This window comes from Hemicordylus capensis, chromosome 5 (genome assembly GCF_027244095.1).
Source record: "Hemicordylus capensis ecotype Gifberg chromosome 5, rHemCap1.1.pri, whole genome shotgun sequence".
NCBI classification, from domain to species: Eukaryota; Metazoa; Chordata; class Lepidosauria; order Squamata; family Cordylidae; genus Hemicordylus; species Hemicordylus capensis.
The window spans coordinates 109262255-109281508 of NC_069661.1; the positions used below are offsets into that span (position 1 = coordinate 109262255).

General features: G+C 42.8%; 1 protein-coding gene across 12 annotated transcripts in view; it reads right to left on the reverse strand.

The window, feature by feature from the left end:
• Positions 1-19254, reverse strand: part of PCDH7 (protocadherin 7) — a 557215-nt gene that overhangs the window by 398897 nt on the left and 139064 nt on the right. Inside the window, exon 2 of one of the 12 annotated variants that reach the window (XM_053253018.1) lies at positions 7403-7708. The exons of the other annotated variants lie outside the window; for them this stretch is intronic. Within the exon in view, the coding sequence (XP_053108993.1) occupies positions 7661-7708 (48 nt within the window). The 3' untranslated portion in view covers positions 7403-7660. Of the gene's footprint in view, positions 1-7402; positions 7709-19254 lie in introns of those variants that run through there. 12 annotated transcript variants of the gene reach the window in all.

Consider the following 19254-nt stretch of genomic DNA (forward strand, 5'->3'; position numbering starts at 1 on the left):
ATGGGAGAGGGAGAAGAATTTCTCTCTATCCACTTTCTCCACGCCATGCATGATTTTATAGACCTCTATCATGTCTCCCTGCAGTCGTCTTTTTTCTAAACTAAATAGCCCCAGGTGTTGTGATCTTGCCTCATAAGAAAGATGCTTTTGGCCCCTGATCATCTTGGTTGCCCTCTTCTGCAACGTTTCCAGTTCAACAATGTCCTTTTTTAGATGTGGTGACCAGAATTGTATGCAGTACTCCAAGTGTGGTCGCACCATAGTTTTGTATAAGGGTATTATAATATTAGCCCTTTTATTTTCAACCTCCTTCCTAATGATCTTTAGCAGGGAATTGGCCTTTTTCACAGCTGCTGCACATTGAGTTGACACTTTCAACGAGCTGTCCACCACAACCCAAAGATCCCCTCTCTTGGTCAGTCACCAACAGCTCAGATCCCATCAGAATATAGTTGAAGTTGGGTTTTTTTTGTCCCAATATACAACACTTTACACGAGCCAGCAATGAACCACATTTGCCATTTTGTCACGCATTCCACCAGTTTGGAGCTCCTCACAATCTGTTTTGGATTTCACTAGCTTGTTCACAGTGTAGACACACTGTCCATCACAGTGCTTCTTCACACTACTTCACAGTGTAGAGCCAGCGTGCCGGACTAGGACTGGGGAGACCCGAGTTCAAATCCCCATTCAGCCATGAAACTAGCTGAGTGACTCTGGGCCAGTCACTTCTCTCTCAGCCTAACCTACTTCACAGGGTTGTTGTGAGGAGAAACTTAAGTATGTAGTACATTACTCTGGGCTCCTTGGAGGAAGAGTGGGATATAAATGTAATAATAATAATAATAATAATAATAATAAATAGTTTGCTGTCATCTGCAAATTTGGCTACCTCACCACTTACCCCAACTTCTAGGTCATTTATGAATGAATTAAAAAGCACTGGTCCCGGTAAAGATACCTGGGGGAACCAACTTCTTACTTCCCTCCATTGTGAAAACTCTCCATTTATACCAACCCTCTATTTCTGTCCTCCAACCAATTACCAATCCATACATGTACTTGTCCCCTTATCCCATAACTGCTAAGTTTACTCAAGAGTCTGATGAGGAACTTTGTTGAAAGCTTTTTGGAAGTCCAGCTTTCTGTCAGCTGATATGCCAGCTGCATCTGTTTCTTGAAATCAGTTGACCTCAGAACAGTGGTACATATGCAGGTAACATCCAGATTTGACTACTGAAATGTGCTTTATGTGAGGCAGCCTTTGTATGTAGTCTTGAAACTGCTGGTGGTACAGAATGTGGCAGCCAGTTTGGTCTCTGGGTCATCTCAAGAGACCATATTACTCCTGTGTTGAAAGAACTACACTGTCTGCCGATAAGTTTCCAGGCAAAGTACAAGGTACTGGTTATAACCTATAAAGCCCTAAATGGCTTAGGTCCTGGATATTTTAAGATAATGTCTTCTTTGCCATGACCCCCACTACCATATGCGATAATCTGGAAAAGTTTGTCTGCAGTTGCCACTGGCTCGTCTGGCAGCTACTCAGTGATGGGCTTTGGAATGCACTCCCTTTTGAAATAAGAGCTTCCCTATCTCTGATAATGTTTTAATAGACAGTTAAGACATATTTGTTCACCCAGGCTTTTAATTTTATTTACAGTTTTAATAGTTAAAAGTTTTAACATGGTTTAAAATTGTTAATTGTTTTAATGTTTTAATTCTGTTTTAAGTTGTATTGTTTTTATTGTAAACTGCCCAGAGACACAAGTTCTGGGTGATATATAAATCTGCCAAATAAACAAACAAACAAACAAACAAATAAATATTCCCATTGATTGTAACGTGAAAGGATTCAAGTAAGCAGGTGTGATCACCAGCACAGTGTGATAACTGTTCAAAGAAGTCTCAAATCACATTATACCTCCCCATCTAACAACTGATCAAATAAATTTGCGTGCACTGCACATTACCAAAACTTCAATATAGCTTCCTTTTTGAACTTATTAAAAAGTTTCTACTATTCCTCGTTAGGAAGAAAGGCAATCTTTAATAGATTCATCACTGCATAACTAGTGTCCTGATTAATTTCCATCTTGCTTCTGTTGTGCATCTTCCAGAGGCCACTGGACATAAAACACCCTTGGTCTGTCCCCACATAGACAATTATTATTTTCACACAGGAGCATACCAAAGCCTAATAACAACAAAAACAACATATGCCTCAACAATTAAAGTTAGCCTTCACCAATTAATTGGCCTACCACTGAATAACCTAAGAAAACTTTTGTTTATTTATCTACTGATTAAAATAAAGCTGGCAGTCATAACAAAGAAGCAAGCTTCAAGATAGTACCAAGCTAAAAGGTTTATTCTTGCAAAAGATAATCAATGCATTTTTATTAAAAAAAATTGTCAAGGGAAAAACTGTGCCCTTTTATGGCCCAGTCAAATATTATCCTCTGATCTTTTCTGTCCATGGTGGGGCAGCAAGCAGGTTCCATTATCCCTGCCACCCAATACATCAGCCCCATCTCCAAGACCACAGGAGGTCCACTCAGAGTGTCTGAGTCGTGCATAGTTGCAAAAAATCAGAAGTGTGTAGGTCTGAACAATGTGATTGATAGTTTGACTCAATCGAGGAATAGACCATGCCAGGAATCGAGGAATAGACCATGCCATTCTAGGGTGGGGCAGGCAGGGCACGTGCCCCGGGTGCCACTTGAAGGGGGGTGCCATTTTTTAAAAATAAAAAATAAAAAATAAAAATGGCCACCAAAAACAAAATGGCCACCGTGCATGCTCAAATGGCCTCTGTGAGTCCCTAGGCCATGCCAGACCTCGTAGAGGCCATTTGAGCATGTGTGGAGGCCATTTTGTTTTCAGCCTTTAAAAAAAATTTTTTTAAAAAAAAATGGCCACCGCACATGCTCAAATGGTCCCTGCGAGGCCCTAGAGGCCAGAGGGGGGAGGGGAACCTTTGCAGACCCCCTCATGGCCTTTAGGAAGCCCCTCGAAGGGGCTACAGGTGAATTGTTTTTTTAAAAAAATTAATATAAGTCAAGTCACTGTACACATATTTAGATTGGCACTATGTACAGAGAATCAGGGCTTGTGAATACTGAGCTGAAGCTTATGAGCTAGGATTGTATTCATTTGTTCTTACTTTGCTTCTTGTGATAAGTGAGTTAGATATGAAGTCTTAATAATATGGCTATTAATGGTGAGTTTGTCTTTGAATCAGTCTGAAATCCTTAGTTTTAAGGCCCACTGGGAGTTTCTTGCTCTCTTTCTCTCATTTTAACTGTCTGAAATACTAGAATATATTCCAAGCAGTGACGCAGTTTACTCTGTATATCCTTTAATTATTTTCAGAGTATCTGGGAAAAGTCAAATTCTCCATTTATTTTTAAAACTTATGTAATAGTGATGCTACAGTGCATAGTAGAGAATTAGATAGGCACTTCTGTTTAGTTTTCCAAGTATACCTCCACATAGTATTTGTGTATTTCATGAGCTCCAGCATACTGAAATTTGTAGTTTTCCAGCATTTTTTGATCTGGCTACGTCCACTGCCATATAGTTTTTGAAATATTAAAAGATTAACAAGCTTGACTTGTATTCTTCAGCTGATATTATGGTAAATTTATCTGAAAGATGGGTGTCAGATGTTTGGACAGGGGGCGCAATTTCAGTGCTTGCCCTAGGCGCTATTGTCCCTAGATACACCTCTGGACCATGCGATCTAGATGCACCTTAGATTCCTTGCATGTGTGTACATTGAATATCTATACCTCTTTCAAACAATGTCTAAGACAATTCTCAAATTTAATACACAATATTAAACACATTTAAGCAGTGTAGAGATTTAACTCAAGAAAGCTAACTAAAATCCTGGCTGAATATATGTGTCTATTTTTTTCAAAAAGTTACCAGAAATTGTGGAACTCTCATTCTGATGTGGTTTCAAAGACTTGGGATGTTTACAGAGAACGTCCAACCCTGAATGGCCACCAGATGAGCCAGTGGCAATCATAGAGGGACTTTCCCCATATGATTTTAATAGGCAGTGGGGTTAATGACAAAGAAGGCATTCTCTTGAATACCCTGAGCACAAGGCATTAAGGCAAAACTGCACATTTTCGGCCCTCCAGCTGTTGTTAAATTACACCTCCCATAATCCCAAGCTACAATGCCCAATATTACACAGAGATGACTGGAATTGTAATCCAACATCTGCAGGATGGCTGAAGTTGTGCAGCCCTGCATTAAGGGCTTTATAGATAATAACCAGCATTTTGTCTGGAAATATATTGGCAGCTAGGCACACGTTATTGAAGTGTTATTCGAAAGCATGGCCACTCAGTGGCCTTAGAAGCATGAAAGATATACTGGGTGGAGAAGGAAGGAAGGAAGGAAGTAGTAAGTTTGCTCCCCAATGCTGGGAGAAATCATCATCCAATCTGGGAACCCCTGGTATGCAGAAATAGAATATGATATAGAAGGAGGAAATTATCAGTGCAGATGTGTTCTAGAAAGTCAAGAGAAAGAGAGAAAGTATGATCATTAAAAAAAAGTACAGTGGTATTTATTTTTGCCCTTAAGTCCACATGCTTAACCAATCAGAACAGCAACAAAGCCAAGACAGGACACAGTCCAAAACCATTTGTAGTTTATGAGCAACTTTACTTCAGTTCCAAGAACCATGCTGTTCATACAGCACTGCTGAATTCATGAGGCAGATCTGTCAAGCTGATTATGCATTCTCTCTCTCATAGCCCAACATTTTTGAAATATCAGCCACTCTTATCAACATCTGATTAACTCTTTTGATGTTATTTTTGTTTAAATCATCAGTTTATCTGTTTCTTAATTTACCAATTAATGCAGCCTGAACATTGAGGAATCGTTTGCAAGCTTCCAAAATGATGCCTCCGGGACACACTTTTCATCTTGCTTGTGGTTTCTCTTCCTGTTATATCAGTATGCAGCAATTATCACAGTAGGATGTCCCTTGGTACTGCATTTTTTTTTAAACCCACTCATCCCCTTGCCATAAATACAAGACCATTACAACACACAAGCCAAGTCCATACTGCTGCATGACCATTAATGGAAATCATTGGCCATAAAAGATTTATTACCTAAAAGAGAAAAAAAATGCACTGTACAGGAATTGCATTTACAACAAGCAGGATGGATTATTGTTTCCAAAGCCCTCAGTCATGCACATCCACCTAATAATAGCTTGCTTATGGTTCTTTTTACCTATATTAAGTCTAAAATTAAGTAATTAGCTATAAGCTGGTCCTGGTTACTGAACCGTTACAAAACTAAAGCTTTTATGCTGAAACACACACTTCATTAAAAGCGTACTTGCAGAATGGAGTCCACATAGCTGCCACCACACTATGCTACGAAAGATCAGTGCCTCTTAACACAGATTTTTATTCAACATTTGCTTTACTGGTTTGGTTGGAGTGGGTGGGTACAAACAAACAATTGAGGAAGTAATGCAGGAGGAATTAGATGGCACACAATATGGATTAAATCCCATATATGATGTTTCTGAGTAGCATGGAAAATAAGCTTCTCAGCATGCGGTACATATATTCCTGCAAAACAAAAACAAAACAAAACCTGGCACATCACACAATGTGTGGCACTTTATATTTCCCAACAATAATGTGGTGTGTGCCATGCTTTATACAGCACAGGGTTTAGCCCAGTGGAAAAAAACTAGCTTTGCCAACACCTCCTCAAGCCCAGGTATATATTTGAGTTGTGCACCCCTGGTATAAGGTGCCGACACTATCCACATTAGATCAGACATCTGACAAAACATGGCCCTATTTACACAAACATTCTTCCAACATCTGGCACACACTGTGATAAATAAGAGCGTAGGGAACTGCCAAATAATGAGTCAGACCATTGGTCTATCTAGCTCAGTATTGTCTATATAGACTGGCAGCGGCTTTTCCAATGTTTCAGGCAGGAATCTCTCTCAGCCCTATCTTGGAGAAGCCAGGGAGGGAACTTGAAACCTTCTGCTCTTCCCAGAGCAGTTCCATCCCTGAGGGGAATATCTTATAGTGCTCACATATGGTCTCCCATTCAAATGCAACCAAGGCAGAACCTGCTTAGCTAATGGGACAAGTCATGCTTGCTACTGCAAGACCAGCTCTAAATATATTATATTTAGAGATAAATATAAAATCCATCAGAAAATCAAGGTATTTCTTCACATTTTTCAGATGTTATGAGGGGAGTGGAAACTACTTAAAAGGTTGAGAAATGCTGCAATGGAAGAATGGATCCAGGAGAGATCTGGGAAATTACAGGCTGGTTAGCTTAACTTTTCTGCTGGGTACAATAGATGAAAAGAATACTTAAGGACAAAATTGTTAAACACATAGAAGAACAGGCCTTGCTGAAGGAAAATCAGCATGGCTTTTGCAAGGGCAAATCTTGCCTCACTGATCTTTTGGAGATCTTTGAGTGTCAACAGGCATGTGGATAAAGGTGATCTGGTTGACATATATACTTGGACTTCCAAAAAGCTTTTGACAAAGTTCCCCACCAAAGGCTCTTGAGTATACCTAGCAGTCATGGGGTAAGAGGACAGGTTCATGTGTGAATTGGTAACTGGGTGAAGGACAAAAAAAAAAGAGGGTAGGAATACATGGACAGTATTCCATGTATTCATGAATACATGGACAATGGAGAAAAGAAAGAAGTGGCATCCCCCAGGGATCTGTACTGGGACCAGTACTCTTTAACTTGTTCATAAATGATCTAGAAGTTGGGGTTAGTAGCAAAGTGGCCAAATTTGCAGATGACACTAAATTTGCAGATGACACTATTTGGGGTACTGAAATCCAAAACAGATTGCGAGGAGGTCCACAAGGATTTCTGCAAACTGGGTGAGTGGGTGACAAAATGGTGAATGTGGTTCAATGTAAGCCAGTGTAAAGTGATGCATATTATAATGCCCTTCTAAAAAGCTATGGTACGGCCACACTTGAAGTACTGTATATAATTCTGGCCATCTTAAGAAGGATATTGTAGAACTGGAAAAGTGCCAGTTTTGTAGGGTCAATTGTAGAATTTAGTGGTGACTAAAATGCACTCAGCACTGCTCCTCAGCGTGAGCTTTGATTTGGTATCTTCACCAATCTTATCTGGTATCTTAACCTTCACCAATGTACAACATATTTAAATTAGCATATTTAACCAATAAATAGCATATTTATTCACCGATTAAAAACATATTCAGGGTCTGGAAAATGGGAGTGGAGTGGTAGTCTGCACTTTGAGAGGAATCCATGGGTGCATTACACACAGCTAATTAGACAAGGTTAAAACTGAACTTGTATATTAGAAAGTACTGCGATATAAAGTATGGGTGCTTAATGCTCAGGTAAAGAGAACTGCCCCAACTACTGCTGTTAGATATCCAGGGCAAATACAAGTCAATTGGATAGTGCATCAGCTAATTTGCATAATATGAAAATTTGCATGCAAACTTGAATGCCTGGTGCCTTGATGAGCTTGAATATGGCAACCCTAGTTACTTAATCTACATAGTCCTGCTGCGGGTTCCATTCTTTGTCTATGTAAGTGTGACCAGAAGATAGGAATCAGCAAGATGTAGCATCTACGACAGTTTCTTCTCCCATCTAAAAAGGTACCACTGCTGAAAAGACTGGAAAGAGGTAACATGAATACAAAAATCTTGACATATACTCAGGCTTCAGGTGGCAAGAACACAATTAATATACATTTGTCGCTTAGGTCATTAAAATTCTGAGCAGCAAAGCCCTTCTGCTCACATAGCCTGGCTCTAAAATTGTGACCTTAAACATGTTTTAATGAAAGATATGTGCAGCAAGAACAGTGTGTGAGAGACTCAAGAGCTATTTTGCATACCTTAGGCAAGGATTTTTTGACAATAATATAGCAATTTTGATGTGAAATGTATAACTGCAAAATTAATTTAGGAATTTATTTGGGGAATTGTCTCAGGATTATTATGATAGTGTAAGGGTAGATTAGATGATTAATTAAGTGCAGATGGTTTTGTGGTTATACAAGTTGCATCACATTGTTAATGGGAAATTGAAATAGACAAAGTAAAAATAGAATTCTTTGTCTTTTTCTTTTAAACTGATCGCATATTAAATCATTTACTTGCAACCATGTGCTACTGTCATAAAGGGGCCAAGGGTGTTGCATTATGATAATGTTGAGTATAATTAGATTAAAACTATTTGCAGATGCTTTGTTTTGGGTGTTTTACTGGGTAATACACAGCCGGTATTTAATTTTTAACCTAGTAGCTTTGTCTAGTTGCTGAATGAAGGTTATTTTTAAAAAATGGTTCAGCCCTATTGTTCAAGTTGGAATACTGCATCTTCCAGTCCTCTTGAATTTAGTTTGCTTGATGCCTGCTAACATCTGAAGACAAAACTATAAGGCAAGCTTGGGGTACCCAACCCTGCATTTGCCTCATAATGCAGAATGAGAAGGGAATTGTAAGGGGAAACTGGTGGTTAATCCTTTCCCACCCACTAATTCTCCCCTGCAACCATCACCCTCTTTTATCTCAGCTAGCTACAAGGTTGGAAATAAGCTCATGGGGAATGGGAGAAGGCCTGGCAGGAGTTTTTTTCTGGAGAATCAGTAGGATGAGACAAAATCTCAGCCTCTGGCTCACCAGTTCTCCCCTGCAAATGCATTCTGGCCTTTTATTGCCTGGAAATATGCATTTCCTGAAGCAAAAAACAGGTCCACATGAAAGGACTCATTCCTTTGCTTCCTGTTGGTTTAGAAACCCCTTTGCTTCATCTCTCATCACACTTGTATTCCATCCCACATTTCTACAGAGAAGCTTAGAGTAGCAGTGCCATTTGTAGCCTCACAAATGCCCGGTGAGCTTCATGACAAGATTTGAATCTTGCTCCAAGTTCAGCACACTATTCACTACTTCCAGACCACTTTTACCATGATTCTAACAAACCTTGGTTTCTCTTTTGCATGTATAATTATTTTTTCATATTTTCTCATAAGAGGAGGGCCACAGCCCTAAGAGCACTTATTTGAAAGAGCTATACCAGGACATGCTTCCAATTGTGCTTAGAATAGAAGACAAATAGTCCTCTATATTTATAGCCATAGTAATGACATTTCATATCAGGGGCGTAACAAGGCTGGAGTGGGCCCAGAGACAAAATTTTAAAATGGGCCCCACGCTCACACACACAAACACACACACACACACACACACACACACACACACACACTTCACAATACATAGTCATGTGACTTGCCTCTGGGGGCCCCTCGAGGCGTGGGGGCCCCCAGGCAGCCGCCTCCCCTTGCCTAATAGTAGTTATGCCCCTGTCATTGCTCCTTCTCACATGCTTTTGAAGTAGGTTGAGATTATTCCCATTTCAAAGATTAAACCTGGTGATGAGCCATTTTCTCCTGAAGTATAACCAGCAAATTCCATAGCTAAGTTGGGATCTGAACCAAGGTCCAATACTCTCATCTCTTGACCAAACTAAAGCTCTGCCATCTGTATTTCCCTAGCAAATCGGAGACAGGACTGATCTGCATTTTCAATATACATAGTAATGATCCAAATACTTCCCTCTTGTGCTGTTGCTGCTCCACATTAAACCAAGGATTTCAGGCCAATCCTCCCCTTTTCAACTGGAGGAGAATAATCCCTTTGGTTTTCAAGTTGCTTTTACACAATCTGCTGTCAAGAGACTCAGAATGGAAAGCCAGCTGATTTACAGGTTCTGCAAATGCACACTCCACTTTGGATGGTGCCAGCTTAGAATACAGGTGGGAGGCAGTGCTAGTTTGAATGCTCACCCAAATCGAGATCAACCCAACTGTGGAAGGCTAGTAGGAAGCCTTTTATGACTGGAAACATGCAGACTGTTTGATCCCATGTTTGAAACTCACCACACGGAAGAGTCGCTTAACAGAGAAAAGTTATACCTCATATTACAATCCTCTGCCTGACCTGCTAGCTTTCTACAGATGGGAAGCTGAAAGAATTCAACTTGAATTATTGGTACAAATAGTTAAAAGGACCTATGGGTCCAGAAGGCCTGTTGGTCCAACAGACAAACACTTTGGTCCAAGTAGTATTACAAATGCTGGAATCAATCTTTCTTTGAACTTCGAGAGCAAAAAACAAAAGGAAGCATTGTAAAGCTAGCATTTTCCTACCTATTCCCTTCAGGAGCTGGACGTCAGTAAGACAGAGACAGTCCACAATTTTAAAGCTTACTTAGCTGGAAGTAAATCTCACTAAAATCAATGAAACTTACTTCAAGTAAAGATGGTTAACATCAAGCCAATTATAGTTGGTTACCCATAGACTTTGCCAATGGGATTAGAGCTACCAAGGTTCTTCCAATGACAATGTAACAAATGTTACCTTCTGGAAATAACACAGACTAAGATACCCCTGAAGCTGCAGTATTATTTGGATCTCAAAGAGCTTTTGAGGGAGCAGAGATTTTTGAGATGCAAGATAAACAACTGGTTCCTTCTTTGTTTGCTCTGGGGTGGGGACTCCCACACAGGGATGGAGCATAAGCATTGGAGGTCTAAAAAAAATTAAAAAGCTACAGGGGGAAGGACAGAAAAGCACCCAAGTAGACATTCGGGTAAGGATTTGACGTGTTTCCAGTTCTTATGCTTTTGAAACTTTGGGTTTTAGTGGCAGAGATAGCATTTGTACAATGCAGCATATACAGAGCTAGGGGTGTGCATGGAACTGACTGGCCTGGTTCGGTCCGGCCCCCATCGAACCCCGCCCCCCGGTCCCATCCAGTTCCAAACCAGTCAGCGAATTTTTTTTAAATTAAAGTATAATTTAATACCTTTAGCCCCTTCAGGGGGCTTGCTGAGGCCACGCGGGGGTGTGTGTGTGCGGGTTCCCTCTCCCCGCACTGGCCTTCCTCATCACCACTATGGCCCACCGCGGCTGGGTATCTTAGTATTTTCAGCCCTTTCAGGCCTCTGTACGAGCGCGCAGCCGCCATTTTGGCGGCCGCTGTGCATGAACCAATGCCCTCTGCAAGGCTGGCCTCACAGAGGGCATTGGTGCATGCCCAGCGGCCACCAAAATGGCAGCCACATGCTCATATGGAGGCCGGCCTCGCAGAGGGCATTGGCTCATGCATGGCGGCTGCCAAAATGGCGGCCGTGCGCTCCTATGGAGGCCCGAAAGGGCCAAAAACACTAAGATACCCAGCCGCGGAAGGCCGCAGAGGTGATGAGGAAGTCTGGCGGGGGGAGAGGGAATCCACGCGGACTCCCACACACACACCGTGGCCTCAACAAGCCCCCCAAAGGGGCTAAAGGTATTTAAATTATACTTTAATTTTTAAAAAAATTCACAGACTGGTCCGGACCGGACGATCCGGTTCCGGTCCGACGGAACCGGGGGAGGGTTCCGTTCGACCCTGAACCCCCGGACCAGACCACCGTACCGGTCCACACATCCCTATACAGAGCCATGACCGAATACTTCCATCTCCCTCTCAACCATGTCTTGTTGGCATTTAGCTATATGTTGTTCTTGTGAAGGGGGGGGGGGCTCCCTTTTCAGTGCTGTTCCTATAACCCTAGCTGTTCTTCCATATAGGAAGTGACTAACTCTTCTCTAGGAGTCATGAGTTATGATGACAGAAACATGAAGATTCACAAGAATATGTATGAGTCTTTCACTAGGCAGTCTAAGGAGATTCTGAAGAGACAGTGGAGCATAATATCTGCAGCCTGCAATGACTATGCAGTAGTATACAGAAGGGAAACCAACAAGATGGACTTGAACTCTTGAACACTTGAACAAACAAGATGGACTTGAACACTTAATTTTTATATCAGATTTATAAGCATAAAAGAGACTTGGTGAGGTAATTCCCAGAAACGCGGCTATAAATTATTCAATAATAGTCCAACAGAAACAAATTTTACTAAATAAATAAATAAATCTGAAGTGGTGGGGAAATTGAGGGTAATGTCCATGAGGTGACAGAATTCTTAATATTATGGAAAGATAGATGTCAAACATATACCTTGGATTTCAGGAAAGCTAATTTTTAATAAGCATAGAGAAGCATTGGGTAGAATTATATGGCTAGATGTACCCCGGAGAAAGGAGCCCAAATGGATTTGGGGAAGTCTAAGACATTTTTCTACCTGAGGCAGAGGGCAATATGATACCACACATCATCTGCATGCAGGTGCTCAACATTCTCAGACCATGCTGCCAAAACAGCAGTGGGAGTGTCATGCAAGAACTCAAAACTATGCCAAGTTAGGCCATGGCAACAGAGGCATTCCTAGCTTGAGTAAGGGGTAGGCAAGAAGAGGTGCACCTCAGCAGAGTGAGGAAAGAAAGAAAAAATGAACAGCATGCCCTAGTGGGGTGAGAAAGGGCACTGGCAAAAGGTGCCAGGAAGGCCCATGGAGTGGCTGCCATGGTGGCAGGATGTTTGCTGCTGCTGGAGTCCCTCCACATGGTCACACCTGAGGTGACCTCTTTATCCTGCCTCTGCATAGAGCTACCTCTGGGTAGAGGTTCCAGAGGACATAGCTACTATGCAGGCAGTTACAAATAATTCCAATAAGAAAAATGGGAGACATCAAATAAAATCATTGAGGCTGCACAAAAAGTTTATCCTCACTCAAGGAGGCGGGTCTCATTATCCGTGAGACCCGCTTTTGCTGAAATTACGGGGAGAGCGGGCTAAGCCCGCTCTCCCCGCAGACGATCACTGCAAAAGCCCTGGGGCTTTTGCCGGATCCGTGATGGAGCCAGCGGGGGCTGGGGAGCTCGGGGGCCGCGCGGCCCCCAGAAGCCCCAGTATGCCCTGCGTGAGCACGCAGGGCATACTGGGGAGACCCCCAGAGCTGGGAGGTGGCTTTTTGCCTCCCGGTCAGGAGTCTACTAACAAGTAGCCATGGCGCGGAGCCGCGCCATAGCTACTCACGATCAGGGAGCCCAGTTTTGCAGAGCGCTCACTCTGCAAACCTGGGCTAAGGGCAGGGGCACTTAGGCAGGTTACCCACCTAGGAACCACTGGGCTCACAGCCGAGCCTGGTGGTTCCCACGATCAGGAAAAATCGTGCTAGGCTTTCCTAGCCCGATTTTTCCCGATCGTGAGAATAGTCCCAAGGTCCTCAAGAAGAATCTGGCCAGTCATCTGTTGGGGATGCACTAGCTCTGGATTTCCAGCACCACACAGGAGATAGGACTAGATGGCCCATCCAATTCTTTGATATCCTATAAGCCCCTTCAACTCCGATTCTATTATTCTAACCTGCCTAGTTAGCTGCTACGTAATCTACCTTAAGTTCCTGTAAACGTGTTGGAGTGAACAGGTTATAACTTAAACCTTCTTGAAGTCAGAAATCCCCTCCTTTATGGACTAACTAGTGGATCAACGCATAAACCCTTTTCCTAAATGACCAATTCAGTGTGAGCAAAAAAATGGGGGGGGGGCACTGAAAGAAAATGGCTTGCAGGGCCACCCCTCCCCACCTTCCCAATTGCCACCTCCAATAGCTACTTGTGTCTAAAAACACATTGGGGGAAGTCACATAGAATTCTGCATAATGTATAGTTTGTCCCTTTGTCCTAGTATATTGTTACAATGGCGGCGGGGGGGGGTATTTTGTACTTACTGTATGTAATTATGAATTTACATTACATTATTTGCTGAACTGAGAACTAAAAGACAGACTAGTTCTACCATCAAGAACACACACACCCAAAGCCCCAAAGCTTTCCGAGTTCAGATGAAAATCTAATACATGTTCCTTGATCTGGCAAAGGATACAGTGGCAAGAAAACAGTATCCTTTTTTTGGTACAAACATGGAATGGATGAAGGGCGATTGTGTTTCGTGCTGTGTCTCACACATGCGCACGCACTCACACGCAATGAAGGGTAAAATGAGCTAGAGAAGACAGTGATTGAATGGAGGAGGAGGAATCAGTGCGGACGAGAGATATTCTCTCTTTTTCGATATGTAGGGAAGCAAAGCTGCAGCAAAATTAATGTAGACTTGACAAAGCACAGAGAGGGTTTTCTTTTTTTTTTTTCTTTTTTTTGCTCAGTGCATGTTAAAATTAAGTATGCAGCTTTCTCCTTGCTGAATCCTCTTGGTAATTTGACTGGCTCATAATTTCCCTGAAACCAAGATCTGCCTGACTACCCCATTAGCATTGTAGCTTATGGCTCTTTCCTACAAATCTGCATATCCATTATTGCAGTCCACAAATCCTCAAAATCATATTCAAAGTTTCTATCCTTACTTACACAAGAGGCATTTTACATTCTTCATCTGGGTCAAACATTCATTCTTTCACTTGTTATCAAATGCTGGCTTCCTTTAATAGGCCAAGGACTTTGCTGCGGGATTTCTTCTCTGTTCACATTTCAGTCTGCTACACCCAGAGGGTAAACCAAAAAGTAATCCCAGCCCAGCCATTTTAAAATGTTTACTTTCAGTTATTTGAAATGGAGAAGAGATTTATTAATGCAAAGTGATTTTCAAAACACTTACAGCAAGCCTGCACCATTTGCGCTGTATTAACCTTTATGTTTCATTAATGCATATTCTTTGGAAGGTTTAATTAAACTTAGGACAATTAGAGAGTTATTGTGTACTTTTTCTCTGCTTAAGACATTAGATAATGTTCTTGATGGTAAATTGGTACTAGAATATAGCAAAATATAGCAATAAGGTCCTTGGAACATTCCTGCAAAATGGGCAGCCCATGTTTCTCTAGATAAATAAGATCTCTCCCCTATAAGCCAGTTTACAACACTGACACCCTCCTCCAATATCCCATCACACACCAGAGGCAGGAGGAAATGCCATGTGGTGACACAGCGGAAAGCACTAAACCTGCCCCTCATTGCAGACCACAGTACCGCCCCCCCCCCCCCTTTATTTTTCCCATATAAATGAATAGCTTTCATTCATTCCTATGTGGGAAAGTGCTACACTTGGAGACATTATGGTGAGAGCAAATCCTGAACTGCATTCCTGACACATATGGGCTATCCTCTGAAAAGTATCCTACAGCGGGTGCAATGCATCTGTGAGCACAGAGATATTTCCACTTTTGCCTTTTCAGATCTCATGGGATCGTGGGCTCACGCATGAACTAAACCTTGGGGTGTGTCACCTGGCACATAACCTGCAAAAAAGTGGCTCTAAGTCAAACCCAGGACTGCAGGAGGACTATCCCTGTGCTTGCATCCCTGATTAGTTTTCAGGTGGGGAAAGCCAGAGTAGACATGAGTTAATTAAGCACTATTCTTCTCAGGAACTAGCCAAATACTCACCCCACTATGTTAGCATATTAAATCCTATCACCTTGGAAGGAAGGCATAGACTAGAGGTAATGAGCTCATCTCCTTCTCTAACAAAGTACTAATGGCTGGCTTGGGGTCAGGGAAGCAAGCTTGTTAAAACATTCCTAGACACTCCAAGGTCTCCTGAAAACTTGAGATAAGCTCTGATGTGCCCATTTCATTTCACCCCACACAGTCTCTCAAACCTATTCACCCATTGTGCTGAAAGTTCAGCCAACAAAGTTCTACAGGACAAGGATGAACTCCTTTGTCCATCCCTATTGTTGCTTTTGTCAAGAGAAAGGTGTGGTCAGCATGCTGCCTCAGGGCAAAATGCTATCTATTTCTAGTCAAGACACAATCAATCAGTGTGTCTCTTCCTCAAATTCACAAGTTGCATATGTTTGTGCATTGGTCACTCCGTCTTGCCTTGCCTGGACTCATGCTCCTATTCCACTTGTCACCTCCAGATCAGCCCTTTTCCCAAACCTTATCTGTGCAGCATGTTTGGCTGTGAAGTACTGTCTCCAGAGATCAGACCCCTTTGGGATTTTGCCTGGTTCCCGGACACACGCTTGACCCTTGGGTCCCCGTTCCTGTTTTTTTCCTTCTTGCTTGTCTCAGAGGAGAGAGGTCCCTCAGCATCGGCCGAGCGACAAGGGTCCATGCACCCCACTAGATGGATTTAAGCAGTATAACTAATCTCTGCTCCCAAACCTCTTGCTCCCCTCCTTTCTTGCTCCTTCTAAAATCCAAAGCTGTTCTCTGGTCAGCCTTGAGTGAACTTAATCTGGAACTCAAGCCAAATTACCTCTTTGTGAGCCATAACTTAGTCTTATTATTTTGTTAGTCTCATTAGTTTTGCTAGTTAAATATCATGTTGCCTATTAATCACTATTTCTTTTCCGGTAACCCCCCCAAACTCTAATATAAACCAGATTCTATTTCTGAACTTCACACATCAATTAAAAACTAGTAATCCAAAATCAGGAACCATGGTTTGGTACAACATTACAATTTACAAACCATAGTTACAGCCATGGCTCTGCCGCAGAAGCCTGTATTTAGGGACAGGAGTGCCAAAGATGCATAAAAAGAAAGAAAATTTAGGCAACACTGAAGACTTTGTAAAGCAACTAAGAGAAATGAGATTTCTTGATTGATGCTCTGCATATAGCCAGTCAGGAGAAACAAAATGGAAGCAGGGAAGAGAATGGCTATGACAAGGACAGAGAGGGCAAAAAAAGCTCAAGCCATTTTGCTACCCAAGACAGAAAATCTACCTACGTCAGAAAAATGACACCACCATGAGGGTGAAAATATGGCAGCTTCCCTCCCAGGATAAACTGCAGTTACAGGGAACCTTGAGCCAGATTGGGATTATGGCAGAAGGTAATGAAAATGTCCCTCCTCCATGGCTGCTTTTTAACAACTTGGGGTGGTGGAAGTGGTGGGGGAGAACATAGATGCAGGGCCAATCAACCTGAAAGTAATGAGGACACAATGTTTGGCCCTGAAAGAAACAGGCTAATACCCTCCAAAAACTGAATTATGTTCTTTATTCCTTTCCATACCATCATTTGGAAACCAGTTCAAACAATCCAAAATCATCCAGTGACATCTCTTATTGTAACATTTAATTTTTCCGGAGATACAGCAATTGATGTTGGCAAATCTTCCTGGGTTCAGACCTGGGTATAAAAGGCAAGTAGTATGAGGCCCTTGAATTCTTTTCAAGCTCTGAGTAAGAATGGAACCAAAGAGTATTTCCTGATTTGCTCATCCAGGCTGCCATCAAACCTTCGTCCCCTTTCCCTTTAAGCAACACTTACCCATCTGGGATGGCAATTGTGACAGTAGTGCTCTGGCCACCTGAAGCTTGAAAATCCAAAGGGACATCAGGGCTTTCCTTCTGATCCTAACAGTGCACTAGAAAGGAAGGGTGAGATCAACCTCCCTACTTCCCACAGCCAGAGCACTACCACAGCCTCTGACAGATAAGTATTAATTAAAAGCAGGCCTTAGGGTCATGGTATGTGGGAGGATGACTTTTGAAGTTCAAGTGGCTTGGAAAATAAGGCAAGCTTTTTCCATGTTGTTTTCTTTTGGAGAGACTAGCTCAGCTTGTTTTCCAAGCCAATCTGAAATGAGATGTGTGAGGGCAGTTGCCCATCTCTAGCAGTGATCATCCCTATGCTACTGACCATGCATAGAATGAAGTACTCAAAAGTCATTTATTCTATCTGGCTTCGCTACCCCTCCTCAGTTCTGGGCTGGGAGAGCAGTCAGAGCTGTGGCCTCTCCCAGACTCCCGCCCGGCTGCTTATTTGTCCCTCTGCTCCTTGTAATTGCACTAACATTGATTACCTGGGCCAACTTTGCCTCATTGCTTGAATGAGTCTCACCCAGTAGGTTTTTTTTCAAAATTTGGGCCCTTATAAAGGAGAGCCAAGATGGGAGCACCTGGTAGGTGGCTGCCAGAGGAGGCCAGCCTTTGGTGGAGGGACTGAGGTAGGGATGTGCATGCAATGCGGATCAAACACATTCCCATTGTGGGGCCTAGAAACATTAAGAGGAGAGCGGGCCTTCAACTGCTCCCCACTGCCCCATGCAACCTCCTGCTGGGGTGGTGTGCATCCATAGAAGCCCCATGGTGCCCGCGCATGTGTGTGTGCCGTGTATGTGCTAATGTCATATGGGGCTTCTAGGGATGTGCACTGCCCCAGCAGGAAGCTGCATGAGGTATCAAAAAGCAGGTAAGGACCTGCTCTCCTCTTTCTTAAAGCCCCCAGGCCCTGCAACCAAAATGTGCTCAAGCCACAGGTTGTGTACATCCCTAGACTGAGGGCTGGGGCAGGACCTACTGACAGCGATGTATTTGCTGCCTAACTATTGGTTGTAACTTGTACAAAAATGCATCTTGGGTTGCCCAGAGATGGGTACTGATGCTGGGGTGGCTATTCCAGCGGTGGTGGAGAATTGATGAAGCCCCAGTGTTGGTAGGTCAGCAGGCAAATACAGAGGAAGGGAAATCAAATTTGATAGCTGTTTTCCCTTCCAAGTGCTCTATCAGCTCTTTGATCTTGGGGAGCAGTTGGAAGCACCCAAAGAGCTTCATCTTGCTACTTTGTAATGGCAGGTCAGTCTAAAACAAATCTGAGATAATCCATGATTTGAGAGAGTGGATGAAAGAGCTGATCTGTTATGCATTACGGAGACCTGGTTGTGGGGAGGCTAACAGTCCTATCTGGCCCCAGCTTTTCCCAGCAGGATACTCTGTGGTGGAGCATGTGGGAGGATGTGGTCAGGTGTGTGGGGGGGGGGAGGGGCTGTGGTCTATAAGAACACCGTCTGTCTTACCAGGATCCCTGTCAGGGAATTGGCCCATATCAAATGTCTGTACCTAAGCCTAGGTACTACGGATGTGAACTACCAGTTCGAAGGACCAGCAGTTCAGCCAGTTCAAAGGTGTGGGGGATAACTTTAAGGACTGGGGAGGATGTTCTTAAACCCCCACCCCTGACGCAGTTTCCCCACCAGTGCTGTTCTCAAAAGTGGTCCCACCGGGGAGGCAACGTACCTCCTTGCCACCCAGTCATTGCCTTGTATGTCACAGGCTGGAAGTGGCTGCTGCACATTGCTACATGTGTAGATAGACAGAAGTCACCAACATATTTTTTAACACAAGTTCTAAACTGACTTTCTGTGAAATACACAACCACCTCTGGAAACATTACTAGTCTTTAAAGCTTATCCACTCACCTTAACCCCCACTATTACTTCTCAAATGTATTGGGGGAAATCCAAGTGTTTATAAACATCTGGTTACTACCTATTTATAGCAGCTGGAATGA